Consider the following 26,456-nt stretch of genomic DNA (forward strand, 5'->3'; position numbering starts at 1 on the left):
ACACACAAACACACACACAAAAAGTCTGAGCAGACCTGGTCAATCAGCACTTTCAAGCTGACCCCTTTTATGTCCCTGGACTCAGTGGGCTGGGTCAAGCAGCACTTTCAAGCTTCCCCTCTTCCCCCGCCCTTATATGCCCCTGGGCTCAATAAGCTGGGCCAAGCAAAACTTTCAAGCTGTCACCCTTATATGCCACAGGTTCAGCATGTCTCTATCCCCACTTTCATGTTACAATTGTACTGGTAGTAACCCATTTGATGAGCAAACCCCACAGTATTTTGGGGTGCTACAGGGATCTTTAGCTTAGGTAAAAGAAGTGTTGCTGCAGAGTGAATGGGGAAGCTAAAAACACAAAAGAGTAAAGTTCAGAGAGAGAAGCAACCAGCTTATTTATTGGATAATAGTGATAACTACACAAGGAGAGCCTAAACCAACATAACATACATTATTAAAGGTTAATACCTGCGGTAGAAAGGAAAACAGAGAGAGAGAGAGAAAGAAAAGGGTCTCACCATTCCCTGAAGCATGAACTGGTCGGGGTTCCCAGGTGATGGTGTTAGCTCAGGGTCCTGAGTGCAGGAGACAGGCAGAGCCCCCAGCACGATCAGTCAGGAGATCGAGTCTCAGTAGAACTGATGCAGAGGTTGGGTCCATCCATCAGAACACTTACTTGGGCATAGGTAAGGGGTTTTGTCGAGAAAATACAATGGTTCAAGGGAGAACACTAGATTTGTTTATGGGTAAACTGATGACTCGGGTTTTCTTTAGGCTAGACAATAGGAGCTGATCACTCTTGGCTCTGGGTGGTGTTTTCTTCCAGGGAGCCCACAATGCAATTAGGCCGCTTCAGTATTTTGGATATCAATCAAGGATTCATTACTAGAATTGATTTGATAACTGCTGAGCTGGGTGTGTGCAGGCGTAGGTTCATTAACATCTGGAGCAGAGATCCCCCATGATGCAGTGCTTCCCTGCTTTTCTGGTCGCAGAGTTCAGTTCGGTTCTCTGTTCTCCATTCCGTATGCTAATGAGATGAATCCCTGTCCCATCTTTCATGCAGATGAGGCTAGGGGAGTTGTCTCTGTTCTCCATTCTGTATGCTAATGGGGATTTCTTAATCTTGTCACCCTTGTCAGGAGGGGTCTAGATATGTCTCCCAACGCCCTTCACTGCTCTCTGCAAGCCTTTTCTCTGATTAGTTTTGGTTCAAGCAGAGACTGGTGGGGGAGGGGGGTGTCTTCCATGAGTCAGAGAGGCTAGATACTGTGTGCTGGTTCCCCAAGAACACAGAGCTGACTGGTGTCATCTTAGGGATTGTTCAGGGTCAAGATCCTGCCATCAACTTTGAATCCTAGAAAGTCTAAACTTGGAAAAGGGACTAATATAAATATTTCTGTATTTAATAGAAACCTTAAAATTCATGGCAGATGAACTGTGGCCAGAATATGCAGTCTTCAGAGCTCTTCTGACTCTTCTACAACTAAGATATCATCTAAGTAAATAAGCATTTTCACTCTCAGGGCCCTTGGGAGATGAATAATTGGTCACACTCTTGTAATGAATGCCCTTGTAGCAATACACAGGCAAAATAACTTTACTTTCCACTGATATAGTCCTCCTCTACAGGAGAAACTTAGGGATTTCCTGTTTGTATGCATAGGAAAGCTTTGCTTGGATCTGCCTTTGCCAGAAAATCCCCTTTGTAAACCGTTACTTTTAAGTCTTTTGAGACTATCCATGCGAAACAGTTTGGCAGTCATAAAAAGGCTTAAGGGTTTTGTATTAAAAATTAGATGCATCCCCGGTGGACTTGGGCCTGTGAAGATATAGCATATTTAGGCCACCTGAGAATTAACTTTTGGCAGTATCTCTAGGGTCTAAACTGAGCCTTCTTTTATCTCCTCAATTATGGCTTTTGAGGTATTTCTGCCTACGACTCCTCACACTATAATGTAGGTGAAATATACCATTAGCTCTCTGACACCCAATGTAAGATACAGGGAGATTTAGTCTTTCCCAGATTTGAATAAAACAGTTCAGCTTTCCTACCGTTGCCTGTAACTGCGCTGGCCAAATATGAGGAAAGACTTGCTGCAGATGACTGCAGAGAGGCTGCCTAGAAGGGGCTAAGAAGGTTTGAGTTGCTTATTTTACAAGTAAATAAAAAAACACTATTTTCCTGTACCATCATTTTGTTATAGGGATCATTCTGTTCAAAACTCAGCAGGTGATTAGCACTGAATACCATATTTTTTAGTCCCTCTCCTGCTTGTCATGGGGAACCAACCATCCTATGAACACAGAGATATGACAAAGCCTATGGAACCTGTAACTTCTGTAAATCATCTTATTCCTCTTTTTACTTCAGACATACGGACAAAAGTGACAGGAATTTAAATATGCACATCTTCAATTACAGGAACATCTTTCTTCTAAACAGACAAAAATCTGATGGATTCAACCCGTTGAAAACATTGCGGCAGGTTAAGAAATTGGGAACTGACATTCAGTAATAGTAATTGCTTACGCTTTTTAATTTGTAATTACTTTTGACTGAACTGGAACGGGCAGTTCCATAGTTTTCAGGTGACATAAAGCTAGACTGGTAAATTTTAAAGACTTGTATTAAGGATCCGTAGTTTCATACTGGTATAAACACTGCTTTCTTGAGTAGAATAAGTACAGAATAAGTTTTCCACTTTGTAATATAATTTTATAATCACGATTTATTTATTATGCCTTGCTAAGCTTTAAGGCCCCTGTTCGGCAAGGTACGTGAGTACATGCCTAATTTTAAGCACATGAACTCACATGCTTAAAAAAAAGCATGTGCTTAAGTACCTTAATGAATTGGGGCCCTAGTTCTTTAATTCATTCTTCTGAATATTGTCAATAATATCAGTTGTTGTGTTTAACCTCTTTCTCTTACTTCTTCTGATACTTGATATTCGCTTTTCATTGGCAACATTTAGAAATTTAGGAGAAGTTTTCAGTATCTACTTTAGTTGCAGCAACCCAGAAGTCAATACATTTGTGAGAAGCCAAATAAATTAAAATTATCCAACCAATAAGTATTTTATACAATACCCAAAAGTCCACACAAGACCATAATGTATCTAATTTAATTGTTTAAGTTTGGAACCTGTTTGGGGGTATTAAAAAAAAATCCAAAATTTCAAGAATTGTTTTTCCCACATTTTTCAAAATTGTACGTAACATTTGAATTCTCAAATTAAAGAAAAATATCAGATGCTCTTCTCTAGATTAAATATTGTGTCATTCTGCTTAAAATGAGATTTTGAATTCTACTTACAGAGGCCTTAGAGTCTTATAGTAGAAAAGCATAGCACAAGCTAAACTTAAAATTAAATTTCATTTCTCAAGAAAGTTCCGTTTTAGTTATACCAATATCTAGTATATTTTTTGCACTGTCTACTTCAGTGTAGGTTTTATTTTCATATCACAGGTAGATAGATTGTATTTGAGTTAAAATGTAGCTGTATGAATGGAAAAGGAATAATGCAACATTAAACAAATGGAAAATATGACTAATATATTAGAGGAAAAATAGAGTTCTGATTCAATGCGTACTCAGTTCACTAAGCTTGAACCTTAAGATCCCTTTTCAGCATTAGCAATTCAGTTGTTTCATATGAAAAGAAAGCAGTTTTAACCGTAAGATTTTGAAAGGTTTTGGATTATAATTGTAATTGGTGAATTTATAAAATTCATTAGCAAGATGATCTCATTTATACAAATTTAATACATTACTCAAAAAGTTTTGTCAGGTTGCCATTGACCCAGGTGCTTATAATGTGTTAATTTACAACAGAGAGACAGCAGTGTGTGGAAACTGGGCAGCAGATAGGATTTAGATATTTTTCATTAGCACTTGGACTTTGATAAAGGGGAACAGAAAAGAGCTGCTTGACCTTTCAGTTCTTAAATTATTAAAGAGCAAATAGATTTGAGGTTTGGATGCTTGCAAATCTAATTTGTATTGTGTAAGGATGAAATGACATTTTGGGTTGGAAATTGCTCCAGTCAACTTAGTTCTTTCTTTAATGTATCTGAAGATGAACAGATGGAAAGCATTGAAAATGTAATATACATGGAGTAGTGTATGTAGTATAACTGATACAAGCTTGCCAGAGTAAAGACACATGTGATGACAATTTTGTTTCTAAAACATTTAAAATTTCCAGTTATAATTTCTGTGTGGAAAATGAAAAGAATATTTATTTTAAGCAAAGCTCAAGCAGGTATTTAAAATTATCTTGGCCCGAAGTCCTGGATTTCTTGGTCCTGGACTGCTGCAGAAATAGCACTGTTAGACTGAAGGGCCAGAACAAGTGTAAGGTCCAAAGCTTTGCAGTCCATCAGTAGCAGCATATCAGACATCATTGAGAACCATGGATTCTTACCTTTTGAAAAGGTATAAGGCATGAATTTCCAACTTCCAAGTAGCATAAAGCAATGATCTCTAACTATAGAAATTCATATCAGTTGCTAAATCATGTCAGAAATTAAGTTGAGGGAAAAGCAAGATTGTAACCAGAATCATGTAATTTTAAAATGTGAACAACTCTCACTAGAAATCCTTTGGTGGTTCAATACAAATGTTGCTGGACCAGTTTAAAAAAAAAGTGCTGGTCTTAAACTAGTAATCAGCTCTTTGAGGCAGGGACAGCACCTGAAACAATGGGGTCCATTATGAAGACCCCCTCAGTGCTATAGTAATAAAATTATTAATAATCAGAACAAAATATGGTATCATAATTTATCAGGGAGACTGTATCCTCCAAAAGCATATGTAATGTTGTGGCTTTGTAGCAATTACATACTTGAAATGTAAATCATGTGTTAATACATACAAACTACACAAGAAAATGCAGTCAATTATTACATTTTAGTTACCCTAAAAATACTCTAGCTAGCCTTACCAACTCCCTTCCTGCAATCTATGATCACTGTCCTTCTCATGGAGATGAATAATGATCAAGAGTCATTAGTCCCCAGGGAAGCAATAAAGTTACAACCAAATCCTCTTTAGAGAGATGGGTTTCACATTTGAGAAATTTAGAAGCACTGTCTCACTGTTTTGAACAATTATAAGAATGTTATGATTTCACTGTTTTCATGTATATTCAGAAATAATGTTTCCTCGGTTCTTTTTGAATGTCCATGAGCTTTTACGTTTGAGGAAGACGTGCAGTATCTTCTAGGCCCTGATTCAGCAAAGCACTTAAGCACATGTTTAAAGAGAACCATGTGTTTAAGTCTATCTGTATTCTGCAAAGCAGTTAAACATGTGCTAAAGTGCTTTAATGAATCAGAATTATGACTATACAATTATGAGAATGCACTCGCTATTAACAGAAAGTTTATGCAGAATTAGGCAATTAGACTATTTAGTATTTTGTATCTGTTTTGTATTAGTAAATGGGATTTCAGTTTCCCCACTGTTATCAGAGTTACCAAACTTCAAATATAACTAACAAAATAAATGTAAAATAATTTTTGTATTTTAGCCATCAGAAAGTATATTCTTTTTCCCGAATAACAATATGCTACAAAAATTTTAAACAGATTTTCACTTTATTATGTATTTCATATGCAATTGTAATGCCAACAGTTAAGCAAATATGATTCCTTGGCTGATTTTTTTTCTATTTATCTCGCCTTTCTTTGTCTGTAGTGATAGTTGTGCTTTTTTTTCCAAGCAAGTTAACAAGTTAAAAGATTGAATCCAGAGCCTCTTATCTACTTTTTGTAAACAAAAAAATACTTGTTCAACATTTTAATACTGATCAAATATGTTTCTATGTATGTTCCAACAAGGAATTATTCTGTGTTATTTGTCATATAAAAAATCTTAGATATTCACAGCCAATTTTATTTTCCAAAGAGAAATGAGGTTATTTGGGAGGAGAAGGGGATGTGTACTATAAATTTATAGACCTGAGTATTGACAGTGTGTTTTTATGTCCTTTGCCTTCAGCTGTCATCACCTTTTCCATAAATATTTGTTGGTGTGCTGATGTGATTTCATAATGAATTGGCTGATTCAGATGTCTTAAAATAACCCATATTTTCTCTCATTCTTTCTTTTCCAATTTCTTAGTGTCTATCAAATAGTTGTTGAGGAAGAGCGCCCTCGCAGGACCAAAAAGACAACTGAAATCCTGAAATGCTACCCAGTGCCTATTCACTTCCAGAACGCTTCGCTTTTGAACTCTCAATACTACTTTGCTGCAGAGTTTCCAGCCAACAGTCTTCAAGCTGCTCAGCCTTTTACCATTGGTGATAACAGAACCTACAGTGGTTTCTGGAACACTCCTCTTCTACCTCATAAAAGCTACAGCATTTATTTCCAAGCTGCTAGCAGAGCCAATGGGGTAAGTCTTATGTCAGGTGTAGTCTTGTGCAGTATTAGTGTGTAAACAGATGCTTGGTTCTGGACTGTGTATTGTTCAGTGTAGTTGCTAATGAGAGAATGAAGAAACCATGAAATTTAGCAAGTTGCGTTTAAAAAACAACAGTGTTGCATGATTATTAAGGACGGCAGAAAAGGGAAAGGAGGACACCACATACTTTTGTCAATGGAGAGTGGACCTGATAGCGCATCATTGCCAGTAATACCACTGTTCTGCTTTATTTTCATTTCTTACTAATGCTTCCAAAAGTTGGCTAGTGTTTCTGTCTAGCTGCCTTTTTTTTTGAAGAGGAAAATGCTGTAGCTACTTTGGTGAAGTTCAAGCCAAACTTGATTCTTGCTTTAATAGCAGATGTATTCTTGGTCTGTCCAATCACATTATCTTGGTTTATAATAATTTGAACTTCCATTTTCACTTTTGCTTGTCTTGACTGAATTAGAAACAGAAAAACAGTAAAAGAAAAATAAGTAGATGGAACTGAAATGAGAAGTATGCACAAAGGTCCTTGCAGATCATGTTTCATCTGGCTGGTTCTTCCTGGATTGTTTTCCATTTCCTGGGCAGACGTACCCTTCAGTTCCTGATAAGCTTTGGCTGTCTCCGTTGACAGCCTAGAAATGTTTTCTGCCAGATACCATAATGGCCACTTTTTCACAGTACACTGGCAGTACAGAAATGTGAACACCATTGATTATTTTCTTTCTTAAATTGTCTTGTATGATGCCTAGTACTGTATTTACTTGTAAGAAAAAGAAAAATCTCCTAAAGTCAATGAATCACCAAAAAAAAATGCTGCATACATCACGTCCTATATGTTTATTTAATCTTCTAGTGAATGTTAAGTGAAGTTTTGATGGCACATGGCCAAGTGTATTGTGTTTTAGTTGTCCATAGCATGAAAAGTGCATTGGAGTCATTTTGGAGACTGTTAACTGTGTGATCAAACACACAGAATGGACAGTTTTCTTAGATCTTATCAACAGTTTAAAAATAGAATGATAGATGGTTTTCTTTGCTTTGGATACAGCACAAGAAATGACCTTTCCTCTTTATTTAACACAGGAAACCAAAATTGACTGCGTCAGGGTGGCCACAAAAGGTATGATTAAATTGTGTCAAATTTTCTGGATATAAATCTGTTGACCTCTCTTTCATACATTTATGCAAACCTCCAGAAATGTTTACTTGGCTAAAAAGACATCTCTGAACCTGACACTGTATTTTAAAGTAATCACTCACATGTCTAGCTGAGACTTAGGAAGTTTTCTACAAAAGCACAAATTTATTATACATTTTAGTTGCCTCCATGAACAAGTGTTCTTTTTAAACATACTCTGTGGTTTTTATATGATCTCAAAATAAGTATTTTTGACATTTGTATATATAATAGGAGTGTTAGAGTACTGATAGCAGAGTACCCACTAGCTGCTTGCACACATGAATAGTGAAAAACTACCCTTTTCTTATAAGCAATTCTGTTGTTTGAATTGCTTTATAAAAGAAAAGTGGAGGCCCTTTCCCAGACCAGCTCTTTTTACTGCAATGCCAGTACATTGTACTGCCCAGTAGGAGATACAAGTTCAGACAGCAATAGCTGTAATCCTGGTCCCCAAGTAAAAAAGATTAGTCATATTGCTCAGGTGATATGCTTTAGCTTTGGAGACTGGGAGTGGTTTGTGTGTATCTGAGTATAGCCACATTTCTTTAGTACCTCACTGGACGACAAGACAGAGATCTGAAAGAAAATTTGGGGTTGGCAATTTAGAGGTGGTAGGGTAGAAAAGGGAAGGGAAATGTTACCTTATAGTTTGGGTGCCTGGACAGCCTGCAATAAAAATATTTCATAAGCAATCGGTCATAGTCCGTTTTTGGAGGATCACACATCTTGGGTTAAGTGACTCAACATAACCTCATGCAGAATCAACATGAGGAGATTTTACAATTCAGCAACCACAGGTGTCCTTTTTCGCCATACCTAGATAAGGTAGATGAGACCCTTATTATTTTGAAGTAATAGAAATGTCAGCATGTAGCACCTCACATCTGTGCCTCAAAACTTAAACTGAGGGTGGACTGCCACCCTCCCTAACACAATAAATGGAATTTTGGTCACTTTTCTCATCTAGTTCCCAAATATCTGGAAATGAAAAAAAAAATCCCTAGTTTTCAAATTACTGAGCCCATTGCTTAGTAAATAATTACTAACTTTCAAGTATCTTCATTCTACGCAGATGAAACATAGAACAAAAGATGAATTTCAGTGGAAAGTAAAACACTACACTGTTCTCCAGTAGCATAAATGAATCCAGCAATTGATTAATTTATACCACAAATCATGATAAACAAGTTTTTAAAATTATTTGGAGATTTTTATTTGTAATTGCTAATGAATCATTTGGACTACTTGATGGAATATTTGTAATGCTCATTTTGAGATGAGAATTGCTTTGTGCAATGAAATTGCTTTCATAGCAATAGACCATTTCAAAGTAACCTATTTGTTGAAAGGGACGTGAGAAAATGGATCTCTTATTTTAAACACGTCAATTTGTTTTATGTTTTGAAAGCATATTTCTGAGTACTTTGTAATATCTTTGTCAAGTCTATAAGATTGTTAGAGAGATAAGAGGTGAGGACTTTGAAACAAGAATTCCCCAAGTTGGGCTTAGCAGTCCTAAATGTTCCAATTTTAATGAGGTGTTGCTGTAAAGCATTGTTTCCTGTGCCACTAAACTTATGATGACATAATACAGACATAATTTCACTCGTTGCTCAAAATGACATGCAGAGTCTGTTTATATTTTAACATGTAATATATAATTGTTTTATCTATAGTTTAAAGGTCAGATTATGCCTGAATCTGGCAAGGTTGCTTAAGGAGCAATGAGCCTTTCACCCCTTGGGTTTCCCACAAGTGCTAAGTAGAATAGCAGGACTTCTTATCTTGAGGTGCAAATCACCTCATTTGCCATGGGGAAGAAGGGGGGCCATGACCCCACACCCCTTCCCCTCTACACTTGTCTGCTGACTTGGTCGACCATATGCTGGGGAGCTGTGTGAACCATCCAAAGGGCTGGTGCAACATGTACACTTTCCCTACTCTGAGGAACTGAGAGGCCTTTATGACAAGAGGCTCGATCTCTGACTGTGATCTCCCTGGGTCAATAAAGCTTTACACTGCTTGTAACTATACAACCTGATGTGATTATTTTAATACATATAAAGTGCTGTTATTAGACAATTATAGCTGTGTTGAGTGGTTGTGTTGCTATATGTATTACAGCGGGCGCTTGTGCTTCCCATAGAAAAGGTTGCAAAACAGTCTCCATTATCACGTTTGTTTTAACATATTCCTGTCTTTCCAAAGCATTTTTATTTTGGGCTGAAATCATCCTTATGGACTGAAATTTGAAGATTTTTAAAGATAGAGCAAAATCTCTTCATTCATTAATCATGAATATATGTGGCAGAATCTGGTTCTTAAGTGAGACCTAATGTTGCAGCCATTTATAGTTCTTACTACCCTGCAGACTGTCATATGCTTTAAGGCCCTGATCCCGAAAACACTTGCATATACACTTAACTTGAAGCACATTAATAGTCCCATTGACTAAACTCAGGCTGCTTTTGTGCTTAAAGTTAAACACATATTAAGTGGATCAGGGCCTGTATCATAAAATGTATCCTGTAAAACCCATTAGCTGTGCAGTACAGCCAAGTTGCTGTTTTTCTCCTAAATTCCACCAGAGTAGAAAGCTTCTGCAGCTCCATTCTGTGGAATTTGAGTCATCCAGGGAGCATGTCAATACTCTCCTCCAAATTCTCATTAGCCCAGGTTACCCACTGATCAGCTGAGCCTACTGGTTTTGGCAAAGCCACCTGGTTGTCTACACTCAAGGAATGTAGCCAGCAGGTTTTGAAGTCTGCACCCATAGAAGGAATCCAGGACTTGATTTGAGCATGGACTTTAAAGCCTTTTAGTTATTTCCCACCCTCCCCCTGGTTATCTCAATTTAATATTAGTCAGAAGTTTTGTGTGTTCCTCAAGAAAATCGTGCAGCTGGAATTGTGGTAGAACATGGATTGGGTTTTGCAGTAGTTAATCCATGGTATGTTGGATGCTTTTCTCATTTTTGTACATTTTGTGGGAAAGGTTCAGAGCATTCTTGCCCTGATCCAGCAAAGCACTTAATCAAGGACTTAACTTTAAGTACAGGTAGTCCTGAATGAAATCAATGGACAGTGCATGTGCTTACATTTAAGCAAATGTTCAACTGCTTTGCTGAATCCAAGCCAATGTGCTTAGTACCTCACATGAACAAGCTCTGTAGAATCAGAAATGTTAGCATAAGCAGGAGAAGAAAATGTCTTGTGTGCAAAGTATCCTTTTACTTGAAGGCTTTCTACAAAAGATGGCCTTAACCCTGTCTAGTCGTACCCATGTGTATTCTGATGCAGGTACTATGTCTTTATCTGGATAATACTTAGTAATTCCATTATTTTAAATCCTCAATGCATAACAGTTGAAACAAACTTCTTGTAAGCATTAGCTCTTTACAAATGAAATCGATAGACTTTCAGAGATCATATAAAAATCTTGATTGCCATGATTATAATGTTATTTTAAGATCAGCATACTGGGTTCTGTATAACTGAAGCACCCAGTCCTGCTCCTTTAGAAATCAAATGGAGTCTTGCCACTGGCTGCACTGGGAGATGGATTGGGCTCCATGTTTCTTTTTATCTGAGTATGGTGAAGAGTTTTCCGGTGCTGCAAAATAAGGCTTTTGTTATTTTTATGAATATTCAATGTGCATACAAATGTGAGGACTGAAGGGATGCCTCCTATGTGAGATAAGATAATTAAAATAAAAACAGGATAGATTTTCATGCAGGTAACAAAAATGGCTTTCATGTGTCTGCTCTTTCTTTAAGCTAAATGATGATAAAAATCTGTGAAGAGAAGGTTGAAAAACACCAAAACATGCTAACTATACAATTATCAACGTTATGGTGATTCTTGATTATATTAAGAATGTATTTCCTGATAAGACTTGTTACAATGTCTGAATAGTGACCATTTTGGCATCTTCTAAGACTCCAATTCTCAAACCAAATAGAAAGAGAGGTTATTATTCTGCTCTTGAAACACTGGGAGAGAGAAAAGGCTATTATAATATTTTAAATCCAATAGCAACAATACTCTAGTAGCTACTAACAGCACTGTGTTGCAGAGGGGTATTTCAAAATATTATGCAGCAGCAGTTTTGAGTTTAATTGTCTGCAGATGGTTGATGATCTATTTTCCTCACTCGTTGCTACATTTCTAATAGCACCCAGGCTGTTCTATGTAAATTAGTGATCTTTCATATAATCTTGTCTTTAATTTTCCAATATTTTTCTTTGCATCATTTTCCAGCTGCATCATGTCGGATCTGACCTTTTAATTTTTTTAAGTATTTCTTAATCTATATGTACCATACTGTGTTTAACCATTTAATGACAACCATAGTGCTTCTGGCAAACAAAGAATCAGAAGATTTCATTATGACCACAGTAATACTTATCTGTTGGTACAGCCCTGCAAAAACAAACACTTGCCAGAAATAGTTTAGATATACTCGGGCCTGCCTCCATGCAGGGGCCTTAACTAGATAACCTCTTGAGGTCCTTTCTGGCTGTACATTTCTATGGTTATATGAAGAAGAATCAAGATACTTTAGGTGTGTAGGCAATTCTGCTTTCACCTTTCATTGTTTTAGTGAGAGTCTATAAACTTGTTTAGGCCCAATCTAGCAACTACACACATGTTTAACTAAAAGCATGTGAAAAGTCAGTAGTACGGCTCGCATGTGTAAGTGTTTACGTTTGCAAAATTAGGACCTCTATAAGGAAGATTCAGGAAAAAATGTGGAAAAATTAACTATAATTGAAGAATATAGTACCGGAAAATGATATTTTAAATAAACATAGGAAAAATGTATTGTGAAAGTTTAAAAAGCAAAAAAGAAATTGGTGTGGTTTACCTTGACAAATTAAGGTTGGAGTTAGCTGAATAAGCACTGAATTTTCGCAAATTAAATCCAGTGATGTGGCCAATGGAGCCAAGCCTCAGTCTTTAGTTAATCAGTTTTGTAATTGCTAAATAATACACTCTGATTCCTTTTTCTGGATGAAGGTTACATACAAAAGCTTATTAATATCACAGAATAACCAAACTAACAAAATAAGAAAAACTGATGATGAAGAGGAGCTTTTGTGGTTTTTTGTTTTTGGTTTTGGTTTTGGGGTTTTTTGGTAAAACTTTGAGACAATAATATTGACCAAGATTCTTCTTGCTAGCATAGCTTCAGTCTGGCTTTTTCTTCCTCATGCATGCTGACCTGGAAATCTTCCTTTGCCTTAGCTGCGATAATCGTGACTCAGCTTACAACACCATACATTCGCATCGCCCCTGCTGCAGGCGACGACCAGCTAACAGGTCAGACATTCAAGTACAGACAAGTCATCTTGCACATTTCAGAGTCATTTTCTTTGTTTCGTTTTCCCTCTATGTGTTCTTCATTTTCTGCTCATAGATTGTTTACCACTATGTAGGGTTTTTGGGGGGGGGGGGATGTCAGCTACTACATCCACTGAATTAAGTTATGTGCTTGGCATCAAAGACTTACACACTTATATCCATGTACGTAAAACGACTCCACTGCATGTTTTCATTGTGTGTTTGATCTTTGGGATGTTCCTTCAAGAAATATAGCTGTCCTAGCTTTGCTGCAGTTGTAACATCAGTCAGGGTTTTTATATAAGAATGTGTGTGTGGGGGAGTGTGTGTGTGTATCTATTTTTTCCTGCATTATTAGATCAAAGCACTGTGGTTATCATCTTGTTGATTTATTTGGGGTCAGAGAGGGACACTTTCATAAATCAGAAAATATTGAGGTTGTTTTTTTTAACTGCAGAGTGGTTTGAAGATAGTTGTATCTAACAGTATTTCAATGTACATAAAATTAAAGATAAAGAAATAAAATTGAAACAGTGGTAACTGCATCACTGATGGGTCTTCGATTTAAAAGAAAAAGGCCTACAAAGTGACATACAGAAATGCACAAACTTATAAGGTTTTTAAATCTAATTTACAAAATAAATTCAGTACACATGTGAGACCATTATTAGGCTATGGTTTGCCCAAAGGCCGGTTCAGAATGTAGCAAAAAATCCTTATGCATATGGGGAAATTATTCATTTTCTCATAAAATAAACACACTTATAAAGCTTTTGAGGAATTTGGAAACTAGTGTATACTGAAACAGAAGAAAAGTGCACTAAATTATTTTAAGGTGAGTTTGATGGAATATGTAATATAGGAAGTTAGATCTACTCTATCAACACGTGGTGCTGTGATAAACCCATAGGCATTTCCAAAATTACTAGCATAATTGGGAAGGATCCAAATGTTGCTGTTGGAAGGGAAGAAAACATTCAAATGTTTTGGCATCTGGATACTGTTACAGCCAACCAGAGAGAGAGTTAAATGATATCAACATAACATAGAAAGGCAGATGATCCACCATTGTTGTGTATATATATTTATATATTATTTATGATTATATAAGACTCAAGCCTTCACTTAAATTACTTTGTTTGGAGTAGTTTACAAACTGTTAACTGATTCATATACAATTATTTCTATTGAAAATAAGGAGAAAAATGTGGTGAGAAGTTGCAGGGGGTAAGAGAATACAAGCTAAATATCGTATCTCTTTGAAGCACTGTCCACAGGCATTTTCAAAACATAAACTCTCTGGGTTCTTTTCTGGAGAATAAAAGTAAAGCTTTGAAGAGACAAGGAATGTCTCTTCCACTTACTTCAGCAAGTTCTGAAGACTTTGGCACGAGAATGAAATGTGCTTATGCAGGCATTCTCTATTTTGAGGATTAAAGCTTTTTATTGATGCAAAACTTAGTAGCTACAGAAACTCAGTGAAAGATGTCCACTCTGCAAGAGAGAAATGTTTACAAAGTTAACACAGAGAACAGGAAATATCATAGTTGTAAATACCAAAGTATTTAATTTGCTGCTTTCTCGCTGGATACTTCTTAACAAAACAAAAGTGGCTAAGGACACTCCTAGTAACCCTCATGTTTCAACTGCCTTCAGATCTGCTGCTTTTACAGTTTTTCAAATTTTCATTTACTGCGCAATAATAATTTGCACAGTAAAAGAAAAGATATAAAATAATAAGTGGGCGGCTAAAAGGGAAGAAGTATCTGCTCAGTTTGCCTGAACAGATCCCTCCCTAATAGTTCTGCTGCAAAGAAGAGCGAGGGACAAACAAGCAATGGACCCTGTCCACAAACCCAGTGAATCCCAAGACAACAGCAGGAGGCCAGGCTCATCCACATAGAGATGTGTGCCTTCATGCCCTTTCTGGGTCTCCAGCAAATTCCCCCTCAATGGAGTGATATGACTCTAACAGAACCAAGTTATAAAGACTTATGCTCTCAGTTTTCCCCTTAAAGGGGATTCCCACTTTTGAAGGGGGTGAGTCCATATTTAATTGCCTCCCTCAGCAATGCTGGGCATGAGGAAGCAGGGAACGACGTGCGTACTCCTTCGGGACATCCATTGCCAATCCACTGCCCTTGTACCGACTTCTGGGTTGTGAAGGTCCCTCTTTGGAGCGAGAGGAAACACCGTCAAAGACGTGTTTGAGTACCCTTTCTGCATGGAAGAATCTGCCTGTGGAGAGTCTTCTCCATGTGGGGATTTTAGTGATATGATTGGATTATTGATTACTGTGAGGCTTGCACTGTAAATCAGGTTGCGTAGCATTTTCTGTTATAACACCCTGTTTCCCCTACTTGTATATTTCAACATATAACTTTTGAGATTGAAAATATCCATGCTTGTTTCCATCCAAAAGTGATTTCTGATTTTTAACACCTCAGAGGGGGAAATTTCCATTTGTTTTTGAATTGTGGGAAACGGAAGGAAAATGCTTCTCTCATAGTTTAAATTAAAAATCCTGACCACCTTCCTAAACACCAGTAAAGCCAGCTGCTCTCCCTGCTCAACTGAACCACCCTGGTTCAACTCAGCTCTCAGTACAAACCTTCCCCAACTCAGCTCTTTCCTTCCTCTGTCAGCAACCTGTCCTGGCTCTCCCTGATATAGCTTGTCTCTCATCATTAGTCTTTCATGCTGTCCTTCCCCTCCCTCCCCCCCTTCCGATATATAAAAGAAGAGGGCTGCCAGGTTTAGGAACAGCCCCCCTTCACCTTACAGCCTCTCAATGGCCTGGATCGTACTACTGGAGGCAGCAGCAAGTGGCAGTTCTCCTTTAGCTGCTGCTAAATGCCTTGGATGAAACTGGGACTACGTTAGTACCACATAGTGTGTTGCCGAGGCAACTGTTCAGTTTTGTCAGCAACTGGGGAAAATAGACAAATAAAGCTGACAGAATTGATCAGTGAATATATTATCATCAGTAGCTGGATGATGCAGGAACTTTTTTTTTCAATTTGAACATTACAAAGATAATAACTTAGTTCACCCATATGGTCAGAAGGATAGGGAGATATTTCAATATATTGTATCTGTCCATCTTATGCCAGTAGAATTGTCTGCATATACATGGAACAGAAAGTGTTTCTTACAGACCAATTATTATATTGTCTGGCCCTGATTTTTAGACCATAACATGGGCTCCATGTTTGCACCTGCAATGGTTTGCAGATGTGATTGGTGTCATTTACAGGTTTAACTACCTGATTGTACCTGCATATTATGTAGCTAAGCATCTAAATAGCATCGGTTGTACTTGCAGTTATTTGCAAATTGGGGGCACAAAAAGGGAGGGCACATTTTAAAATCCAGCAAAATAAATATATAATTATTATGAACTGGATTAAACCTTTTTATGGGTTGAGTTAAAACCTTGCTATGTGTGAACACACTCTTCATTTAAGTTAGTTGTCAGAGGACATTAAGGGTCCATATCTAAAACAAGGCATAATGGAGTCTGGCCAGAAACTAGCATCATGTGGGCATACGGTTCCACTGGGTGTTGTTTTAACCAGGTGCATGTATGTATCTGTGGATGTGCAAAAAGTCTAGTGAAGTTGTTGGGAGCGGGAGGAGAGAGGAAGAGCAGACAACAAACAGAGAGGCTTGAAAGCAGGAAGTAAGCCAAGAAGCAGTCTGTAAGAACGATGTGACAGTGCAGAAATCTACAGTAAGGTTCCGAGTCTGGTGCTGGTTAAAGAGGCTTGGGGCTGTAAACAAAGAAGCTATCCCCTGTGTTTTGATTCCTCCTACATTTGGAGAAGAAGGACTTTGTACCTTCTTTGTAAATAAACATGATTGCATCAAAGAAAATACCAGACTTCATCATCCATTTCTGCTCTGAGCTGGAACATTCCCAGAGCCGTAAACTTTGACTAGCTGCTCAGATTAAAAAGGGGCAATACTGTGAACATAGTAAAATCCCATTTTCCAACCACCCTTAACCAAAACTCACTCATGTGTGAATCTAGAGTAAGCTCCCTCATTGTAAATCACTTACCTAATAACTTTTGCGCCACTCTGGATGTTCAGATATTTTGAAGTTCTCAAAATATTTCTGATAGACAGGTTTGTATTTATATATATTTTTCATTTGCTTTTGAAAGTTGAAGATGAAATTCATATGTTCTCATACGTACGGGAAAAAATCAAGGACAACATGAAAAATGTCTGAAAATAAACACACAAGAAATTAGTACATACATTGTGTATTAGAATAAAATAAGAATTATTTTGGGATTAAAGCAGAGTGACACATAAGAGACAACTGTAAGCTACTGCACCTTGCTTCACCATTTTGTAAGACACTTCATTCAATAGTTTCAGAATGTCCATATTTGGTATTCTCTGGGCCCTCATCTCTTTTCCTCCTTCCAACATTTTAACGAAATAACATGCTTGGAGTTAGGATTAAAATGTTTCATGTTTGAATGCATATTCCTTAATTGTTGTAAAGTGTCTGGGCTACTTACTTTTAAATTAAAAATTTTTCATTTATGATTTAGTAGCACAGACACCTACTGTACCAGATGCTATTCAGATTGATTTCCTAAAAACACACTGTTTTTAATCATCCATTGTTTGTTACACATGAAGCTGGAAGGCTAAACTTTGTGTTGCAGTGTCTTTATAAATGTGATGATTCACATTCAAATAAGATACATCAGAAGCTTTTTGTAATTTCTTGTTAGAATAAAAATACTTCTAAAAATTAGAAAAACTAAAAAATAGTGACACTTATAAAGCTTAAATTAATTACACTGTAGATTAATTACACTGAAGGTCTAGATGAGCAGTGTAGTTTAGAACCATGTTAAAAACTGATACAAAACTAATCCCAATTGTTTTGTTTTTTTCTGCCTTATGGAATTATTGGCCGAATAACATTTAGAGATTTATCAAAATGTGAAATTTACCACATGAGAGTTATTGGAATACACTGGGCCAAATTCTGCTCTCAGTCATTACAATGTAAATCTGGAGTAATTCCATGGAAAGTCATTGACTGACTGAATTGAGATCTAGATTGATTTGTGTGTGTGTTTGTATGTGTCAGTGGATTTACTCTGGATTTACACTAGTATTACTGACAGCACAATTTCACATTAAATGTTTGTTAAAACAAACTATAGCATTGTGAATTTGGGAAGGATTATTTTCCCATTTATCTGTCATTAGACAGGACCTCCTAGGAGGAGGAGTGACATTTTTTCAATAATTGTGATACAAAGTCTAGCTGCTAACAATAATAAAAAGAAGTTAATTTGTCATTCTGTTTTAAATGTTGATCCTCTACTGGAGCATTAAGTAAGCAGGTCAGGGGATCTACACAATCACCAAATGTACATTCCCTTTTCCCTGCAATCCCTCCAGCAGAGTATTGTCCTAGCAGCAAAAATGTGATGGATCTTAACTGAAGTCAAATGCCATCTATATAGTAATCACAAAAAATGTGCTTATGAGTTACACAAATTGAAGCTGTATACCCCCTTTCCCATATAGAGACCCACTCATCCAGATCAGTTTCTTTGTCCGAATCCCCCTCCCATCTTTTCATCTGGGTCGTTTTCTTATCAACATCTTTTTCAGTCAAAGAGGTATGTAGCTCAGACATAAAACTTTTTGTTCCAGCCTGCGTCTTGGTCAACTCCTCAAATGTGGTTAACGGTCTAGATAGAGCTGCCTTTTATTCAGATTTCACAATAAAATATTTGACTTGTAAATATTTAAAATACAGGATCTTTATATTATTTACATTATTACATATATCTTGGTGTGATTTCAAATCAAGACCAAGGAACAGCTGTCTTTAAAGTGCCACAAGTACTCCTTTTTTTTTTTTGGTCCAATTGAGTAATCTCAGCTCTTACCCACAATGAACAGTCACTTTGCTGTTTCCTTGAGAAAAACTTCAAATTATTAATGAAAAGGAAGAGGGCCTCGGCGATAGGAATTTAAAAAAATTATCCAAAGCTGCTAAGGTGGTCTGGATGAATGGATGGTTCTTTTATTTTTGGAGACCTAGATATCTTTTTATTCCAACAATTACTCTGAATAGCTACATTTGGGTTTCAGTGTTGTTTGAGTTTTACCCAGTGTTTGGATGGTTTATTTTAATCCAATTGATCACATCTTTTAGTTGAGATGTATAACAATAATAAGCCAAATTAGGGAAAGCTAGTCCACCCCACTTTGTAGATTTATACAGATTTATAGAACACACTCTTTGTCTTTTGTGTTTCCATCTGAATTTTAATACTGCAACCCACCATGTTTTTAATATTATGTAAGGGATACCAACAGGGATGCACTGAAACAAAAATAACTTTGGGAGGACATTCCTGTTTACTGAGGCTACCCTACCTAGCCAAGAAATTTCATATTTATTCCATTCCTCCATTTATTCCTTTTATTATTGTGTTCCACAGTGGTGGGTAATTGCCTTAAAAATGCAGTTTCTACACCATATCTATTCCTAAATATTTTAAAGATTCCTTTACTCATTTAAACATATGTACCTGACAACAGTTAGATGTGACTCTTTTGGGAAAATTAATTCCTAAAGTTTCAGATTTATCATAGTTTATTTGGAAGCCTGAAACCTGACCAAATTCAATTGTCCTGTAACTTTTAATGAGGCTTCTGGATCCTGCAAATACAACAAGGCATTGTCATATACAACGCTATTTTGCATTTGGATGCACCTTACCAAGGGGCTATTTCTCACCTTTTTTGCAAAAGACTCCATTGCCAAAGCAAACAGGTGGGCTAACAAGAAACCTTGTCCTGTACCCTAGACCAATGGTTTTCAAACTTTTTTTCTGGGGACCTAGTTGAAGAAAATTGTTGATGCCCGTGACCCCATCAGAGCTGGGGATGAGGGGTTTGGGGTGTGGGAGGGGCTCAGGGCTGCGGGGTAGTGCTGGGAATGAGGGGTTCAGGGTGTGGGAGGGGGCTCTGGGCTAGGGCAGGTGGTTGGGGTGGGGGAGGGGTCAGAGCTCTGGACTGGGGATGCAGGCTCTGGGCTGGGGCTGGGGATGGGAGGTTTGGGGTGCAGGAAGGAGTTTTAGGTTGGGGGGGCTCAGGGCTGGGGCACAGGGTTGGGGTGTGGACTTACCTCCTGGAGGGGGGGCCATGGGCTTCCGTGCACTTCCTGCCTGTCCTGTCACCATGGACTGAGCTGTGCCCCGGAAGCGGCCAGCAGCAGGTCCAGCTCCTACACGCGGTTCTGCGTGACTCTCGCCCCCAGACACTGCCCCCAGACACACACACACACACACACACACACGGTTCCCATTGATCGGTTCCCGGCCAATGGGAGTGCGGAGCCGGTGCTCGGGGTGGAGGCAGCATTCAGAGCCCCGTGACCCTTCCACCTAGGGGTTGGACCGCAGCGTGGTGTTGGAACAGGTAGGCACTAGCCTGCCTTAGCTGGGCAGCACTGTTGACAGGACTTTTAATGTCCCGGTCGGTAGTGCTGACCAGAGCAAGGCGATCCAGTGCCTTACATGCTGCGACCCAGTAGTGGGTCGCAACCCACAGTTTGGAAAACACTGCCCTAGATAAATTAAAAGGAGGAGATTGATGTCCATTGAAACCAATGAAAAGGTCGAGTATCAGTATATAGGCATCATATGCCAATATAAAACTGATTTCCATAACCAAACCTTATCCAAATCTGTCTGAATTACTCCTACTGCAACTGGTCGAGAGTTTTTTCAGTGTCCAAAGAAAGCAGAGTGCAGGAAAAATAGCCAGAATTAACGTGATAGATCAAATTCAGAGTTCTTTTGATATTATCAGATAGATGACTATTAACAACGAACCCAGATTGGTCAGGGTGAACATATATGGGCAAGATGACAATCCATTTGCTAGTATTTTAGCATCACGTTAATTAAAGAAAGAGGTCTATGATACACATCAGGCATGATGAGATTGTTATCTTATCTTTGAGTTCATGTATTCTGAAAATTTTCCACCATCGATGACCTTTCTCCAAATTTGGAATGGTTATGATAATTCTGAAGTCAAACTTATTTCAGGAGGGGAGATCTGGGTCTCCTGCTATTTTGTTATTAATTTCACCTGTAATATAACTTTCAATATTAAATTCACTGTAATGTTGTACCCATTAAGTATACTTTATCCACATAGAGTAAAATATCCTGGGGGCTATACAGTCCAGTTTCCATTTAACTATATTCCTTTATCATTGTAACCACAGGAATATAATATCCATTATTTATTGAAATGTCTTAGCAAATTATTTTCTTTGGGATCTGGACTGCTTCTTCTGCTCTCATTTCTGTCATGGTGTCTTCCTGCTGCATCTGTTTTGAGCAATTCCGTTTCTCTTTGCTCTCACCAATTCCCAGTGATTTGTTGGTGACCTGTGGACCGATGCCTTTGATCCCATTCAGATTGTTCTTGAGCTGATTTGTCTATTCCAGTGTCCATAAAAGTACCTGTTCCCCTTCTTTTGGATCTGAGCTGGACATATTTGTCTTTCCATTTAATGGATAGTCTAGATAGAAAACCCCATTTGTATCTTCTATTGTTCTTTCTAAGAATTGTGGTCACCTGGCAGAGTTTTCTTCATTTCTAAGGGTTGAGGTTGCAAGATCAGGGAAAATCTGTATTGGCTGATTTAGAATCATCTGTGGTTCAGTTCTCTCCCTCATTGCCCTCAGTAGTTTATCCTTGTCTTCATAGTAGTGTAGGCCGACAATCACCTCTCTAGGTCTGGAGCCTGCTGGGGTTCTGGGGAAAAGGGATCTGGAAGCCCTCTCCATATGAATGTAATCCTTATTGCTGAGTTTTAATATGTCATGGAAAATATTGTTCAATGTGTCCAGCAATTTCTCCCTTCAGTCTCCTCTGGAATACCTTTAATCTCTTGCATTCTCTATTTTCCGTGTCCTCCAGTTTTAATTCTGTTTCCTTTTATCTTTTTTCAGTTATTTGGATTCTTTCATCTAGATTAATAATGCTGTCCCATTGCTCGTTGAATTCCACTTCTGATATTTTCCAGATAATCTAATTAATTTCATTTTCTATATCTTTAATGTCAGCCTAGTACTCTTCCCTCATCTCCTTATTCATCTTTTTGACTTGTAACAGCAGGTCTTCAGGTCAAACGTAGTGACTGATGCTTCCATCTCCATAGTTTGTTTCATCTCCATAGTTTGTTTGCTGGAGGGGGAGTTACTCTCTTTCGTGGTCATGTCTTTGTTATGTTTTTTTGGAGGAAGGGGCATGGGGGGGTCTTTAGGTCTACTTGTCTTTCCTCTGTGCTTGTTACATCTTTCTCAAAATGGCTTCTCCCACCCTCCCCGATTCACATGTACTGTAACACGATGAAACCTGAAGCACTGCTTTGGGTAACTAAGAATCCATGCTTTGTTGACAATACAATACCACTATTTACAGATGTTACTGCAGGATGAACACAGCCATGAGCTTATTCTTGCCTTGATACTTCTACATAGCTCCCATTCACATCTATGGGAGTTATGCACAGTTGTCAAGAAGAGAATGAATACCTTCTATTATGAAATGTCAAAGTAATGTACAGGGTCACTTCCTTGCACGACAAGGAAGCAGTGTGAGAGAGGATCTCCATACTGAAATTCTGATCCCGTCTTTTTCCTTTAGAGCTCCAACATTTGTTATGCTGGTAGTAGTTCAAGGATTCTGATCCTCCCTGTTCAGCTGGGCAGAATGTAAAGTGAGAAGAAAATTTTCTACTTTCTGCAACACCCACTGAGTGCATTTTAATGGGCTGGTGTGTCGCTTGTGATTTATTGCCCTTTTTGTTCTTTTATGTGTTTTGCTATGGCAGTTTCATGTATAAAACAAAATAGTTACAAGAAAATGTTAAGGTGTGCCATGGGAGCCACCTTTTTCTTTTTTTGCAATGTACTACCGAGTCAAGGGTCAGGTATTCTCCTTCAGAAACAATGCCACAAAAGCAAGTAGTATTTTAAACATAAGCAAGTTTTCCACGTGTAGCACAAACAAAGCAGCTAAAATTAAACAAGTATACTGCGGGATTAGAATAACACTGATGGCTATTGTCACCAGAAGTGCTGAAGCACAGAATCCAACTGTAAACCTGCTCCATTTTTATAAAAATAGGAATCTGAATTGATTAAAAGTCAATTGATAGTGTGGTAATGTCCACAATATTAAGACTTTTTTTTCTTTTCTTTTTTATTGTAATAAGGATTTACTACAGGCTTTGGTGAGAATAAAATGGTAGCCTTAAATATGAATGTGGTATTATAATTACAATAACACCTAGAGGCATCAGTCAGGGATACAGGGCCACATTGTAATGAGTTACTATTATGTGAACAATGGCTGTGTGGAAGGTTCTGTCATCAGTGGAATCAATACAGTTCTGCTGCATGGTTAGGAGAGTAGGGAACAAGATTCGGAGAACCCATGCAAGGAATCCTCCTTAGGTACTGCATGCATATAGTCACCAAAGTGGCAGATTCACAGCAAGGGTAAAGAAGGAATCACAAATCTACCAGCCATTCTCCCTACATGGTGGAGGCAACCAGAAACAAGCCTACTACTGCAGGTCATAGAATGTATCATCAGGAGCAGATTCACTGCTGATTTGTGGCCTGGAAGAAGATGGTAATTCTTCCCCAGCCCCCAGAAAGGACTCTAGGCCACAAACCAGTTATTTAGGCTTTGTGCTGGAAAGTGAGCATTAGTGCATTTGCTCAGGAGAGCTGAAGATTGATGGGTCTCATAATCAGTATGGGGGCTGTTTTCAATCCCTTAAAGACACAGCTAACTGATTTGGAATTTTGTGGATTCCAGACCAGGTCTAAGAGAAGAATTTGGCCTCACGTACTTGTAAAATGTCTGTTTTTGGCACAAAGGTAATTGAAGCCACCAAAACTTGCCCATTTTGTCCATTCTAATTTGGAAAAAAAAATCAGTTCAGTCAGAAATTTGCAATCCAGTGTGAAAGAGGTTGTTATTTTTTTCCTTTCTTGTCATTGTGAAAAATGGAAAGGTAAAAAACTTGAAGTAAAAGCAAAAAATATGAATGAGCTGAGCACAACAGTATAAACTATAACAAATTAGATAAATCTCTACCATTTGTATGGTACAGATTGACATTGTATCTCATTCAAAATGTGTGAGCTTCAACCACAGACTGGAGTAGCAGCTAGTACAAATACAAGAGAATAAAATCATGAATTAATTTTTAGAGAACGTTTATGTATCATGTAATCTGCAGTTTCACTCTTTATGTGAAAAATTATGCCTCTGATTATTGCTTTCCAAAATTGAACATGGTCTGCATTGCCCCACAGTAGAAAATTAAGGAGAGACAAGGGAAGAGTGAGAAATTCTGAAGTATAATCAGAATATAAAGAAAAGAATGTGAATTCAATTTTTTCCATCTGTAGTTATTGACTATATTAATAAATTGTAAACAATAAGAAGGCAATTTAAAGAGAACTTTGGACCTGTTTGGGTAAGATAATATGTAGTTCTGAGGCGATGCAAATCTGACAAGATTTGTCATTGAATTATAACAAATGGGTAATAGAACATTGTAATATTTCATTGAGGCATTTAAATTACTATCGGTACAAAGCATTAAGAGTGTACTACAATAAATAGAGGCTATAGTGTATAGAAAGGGACAGCAAGCAGGAGGGCATTACTCTTTTGCTGTAATCAAGAGGACCAAAGTGCATGCCACTTTGGCAAAATAATGTTATGATAGTGTTTTCATATCACTCACATGGCTTCTGGACTCCATGAAAAGAATTAAAATGTTAATACATAATATCTGCGGCAACACTGTTATCCCCATGCATTATACTGAAAATGTGCATCTTTAATAATGAGAGTTAGACTATGATAATGGATGACTTTAGAACACTGTAATTGTTGGGATAGTAATTAAGTGTGTGTGTGTGTGTGTGTATTTTCAAACATATTTCTCCTAAACTTTGAACTTCCATGTACTTTTTCATCATTTCACCTCCCATTATTGCTGATAACTAAGAAGTTTGTATGTAAATAGAAATATCTCAAGTGAGCCAAGGCTGATGTACAGTTTTGCATCAAAGCCATATGGATTTGCAGACTCACGGTTCTGAAGACAAACCAAGCAAAATTCAGCAATTTTGACTAAGTTCTGCTTTCATCTTTTCTATTAGTTCAGACTTGAAACTCAAAGTGAAGCACAGGAGGTGATGCAAATTTGTGTAAGTCAGAACCAAAGAAATTATACATGAAAACCCTGTGAAGCAAAGTACCCATATTTCATAAAAGCCTAGTTTTGGTATCATTGAATAAGACAGCTTCTGTTTATGAGTAATTATTGTGATAATTAGCAGCGAAGGGAAAGGAGCTATAGGAAAAAATTACTATTTAAAGTATTCTTGCTAAAATGTGATAGTTTAGAAAGGTTCCCCGGTCCCTAAAAGACTGCAAACAATTTATGAGAAATGAAGTGTAAATCAGTAATAAGCAATTATGCATTCAGAGGGGTCTGTTCTTGTTGATACATTTAACATTGCTTCAAATTGGACAGTTCTTTTATTGCCAAAACTGCAAATGTTTCTGAGATTTGCACAAATACAACATTAGGACTGTAATCTAGCTACAGAGGCAGATTTCTGTGGGATTATTTTTCCTCCCTTATACTTTTTAATTCCAGTTTCCTTTCCCAAGCTTCTCTTTTTCTCATCCAAAACTTGGATGAAACCTTCTACAGCTATGTATTTCAAAGATGAAATTGAATGGGAATGAAAAGAATAATGAAAAGATATTTTGTCTTTTTGTCCAACATTTTAAAAACGAAGTCTCTTGTATATTTTTATTCTATCACAGATGATACTACTTTGCTCTTGTAATACTGTGGCTTCCATTATGACCTTCTCCAAGGAAACCCACAAGTGGTGAATGGAGGAGTCAGGGAATTATGAGAGACTGACTTGGCAACATTGCTAGTGAAGCCTCTTAATAGATGGCACGGAGGCTGGGGGTGGTGGTTGTGCTGTAGACAAAGAGTGCAAACTTTCAATCTATGCATGGAGAAATGACGACTTAGATCGGAGATGAAAGGCTGTCCAGTTTTAGAGCTGGGGACTGAGCTCTGCCCTGCCCTGCTGCCTCCTGCTACCCCCCCTCCCCCGCCCCCAGCAGCACAAAAATAGAGCTTGCTGCCATTGACAATGGGATTGAAAGCTCTTTGGACTTAACTCTCAATTGGTAATCTGCAGGGGTATGAGAACCCCAACTCCCTACACACAAAATCCCAAAGAACTCCAGTTAATCAGCTCCTGTTGGATATCAGGCTCTTTGCCTGTACTCCTGAGGCAGATCTGCAGGAGCTTGGACTCTTCTGTTCATGGAAGCATTGGGAACAATCCAACTACCTGTGTCCACGCTAGCAGAACAAAATG

At 37.8% G+C, this 26,456-nt stretch overlaps 1 protein-coding gene across 16 annotated transcripts in view; it reads left to right on the forward strand.

Moving 5' to 3' along the window:
- The window catches only part of PTPRM (protein tyrosine phosphatase receptor type M), a 729,763-nt gene that overhangs the window by 460,341 nt on the left and 242,966 nt on the right, over nt 1–26,456 (forward strand). For 8 of the 16 annotated variants that reach the window (XM_038390871.2, XM_038390872.2, XM_038390875.2 and 5 more), the window contains exons 12-14: nt 6,128–6,401; nt 7,503–7,539; nt 12,847–12,921. In XM_038390871.2, the coding sequence (XP_038246799.1) occupies nt 6,128–6,401; nt 7,503–7,539; nt 12,847–12,921 (386 nt within the window). The remainder of the gene's footprint in view (nt 1–6,127; nt 6,402–7,502; nt 7,540–12,846; nt 12,922–26,456) is intronic. The other 8 variants (XM_038390878.2, XM_043508083.1, XM_043508084.1 and 5 more) reach the window with 1 other exon arrangement.

Source organism: Dermochelys coriacea, chromosome 2 (genome assembly GCF_009764565.3).
Source record: "Dermochelys coriacea isolate rDerCor1 chromosome 2, rDerCor1.pri.v4, whole genome shotgun sequence".
In the NCBI taxonomy this organism is placed as follows: Eukaryota; Metazoa; Chordata; order Testudines; family Dermochelyidae; genus Dermochelys; species Dermochelys coriacea.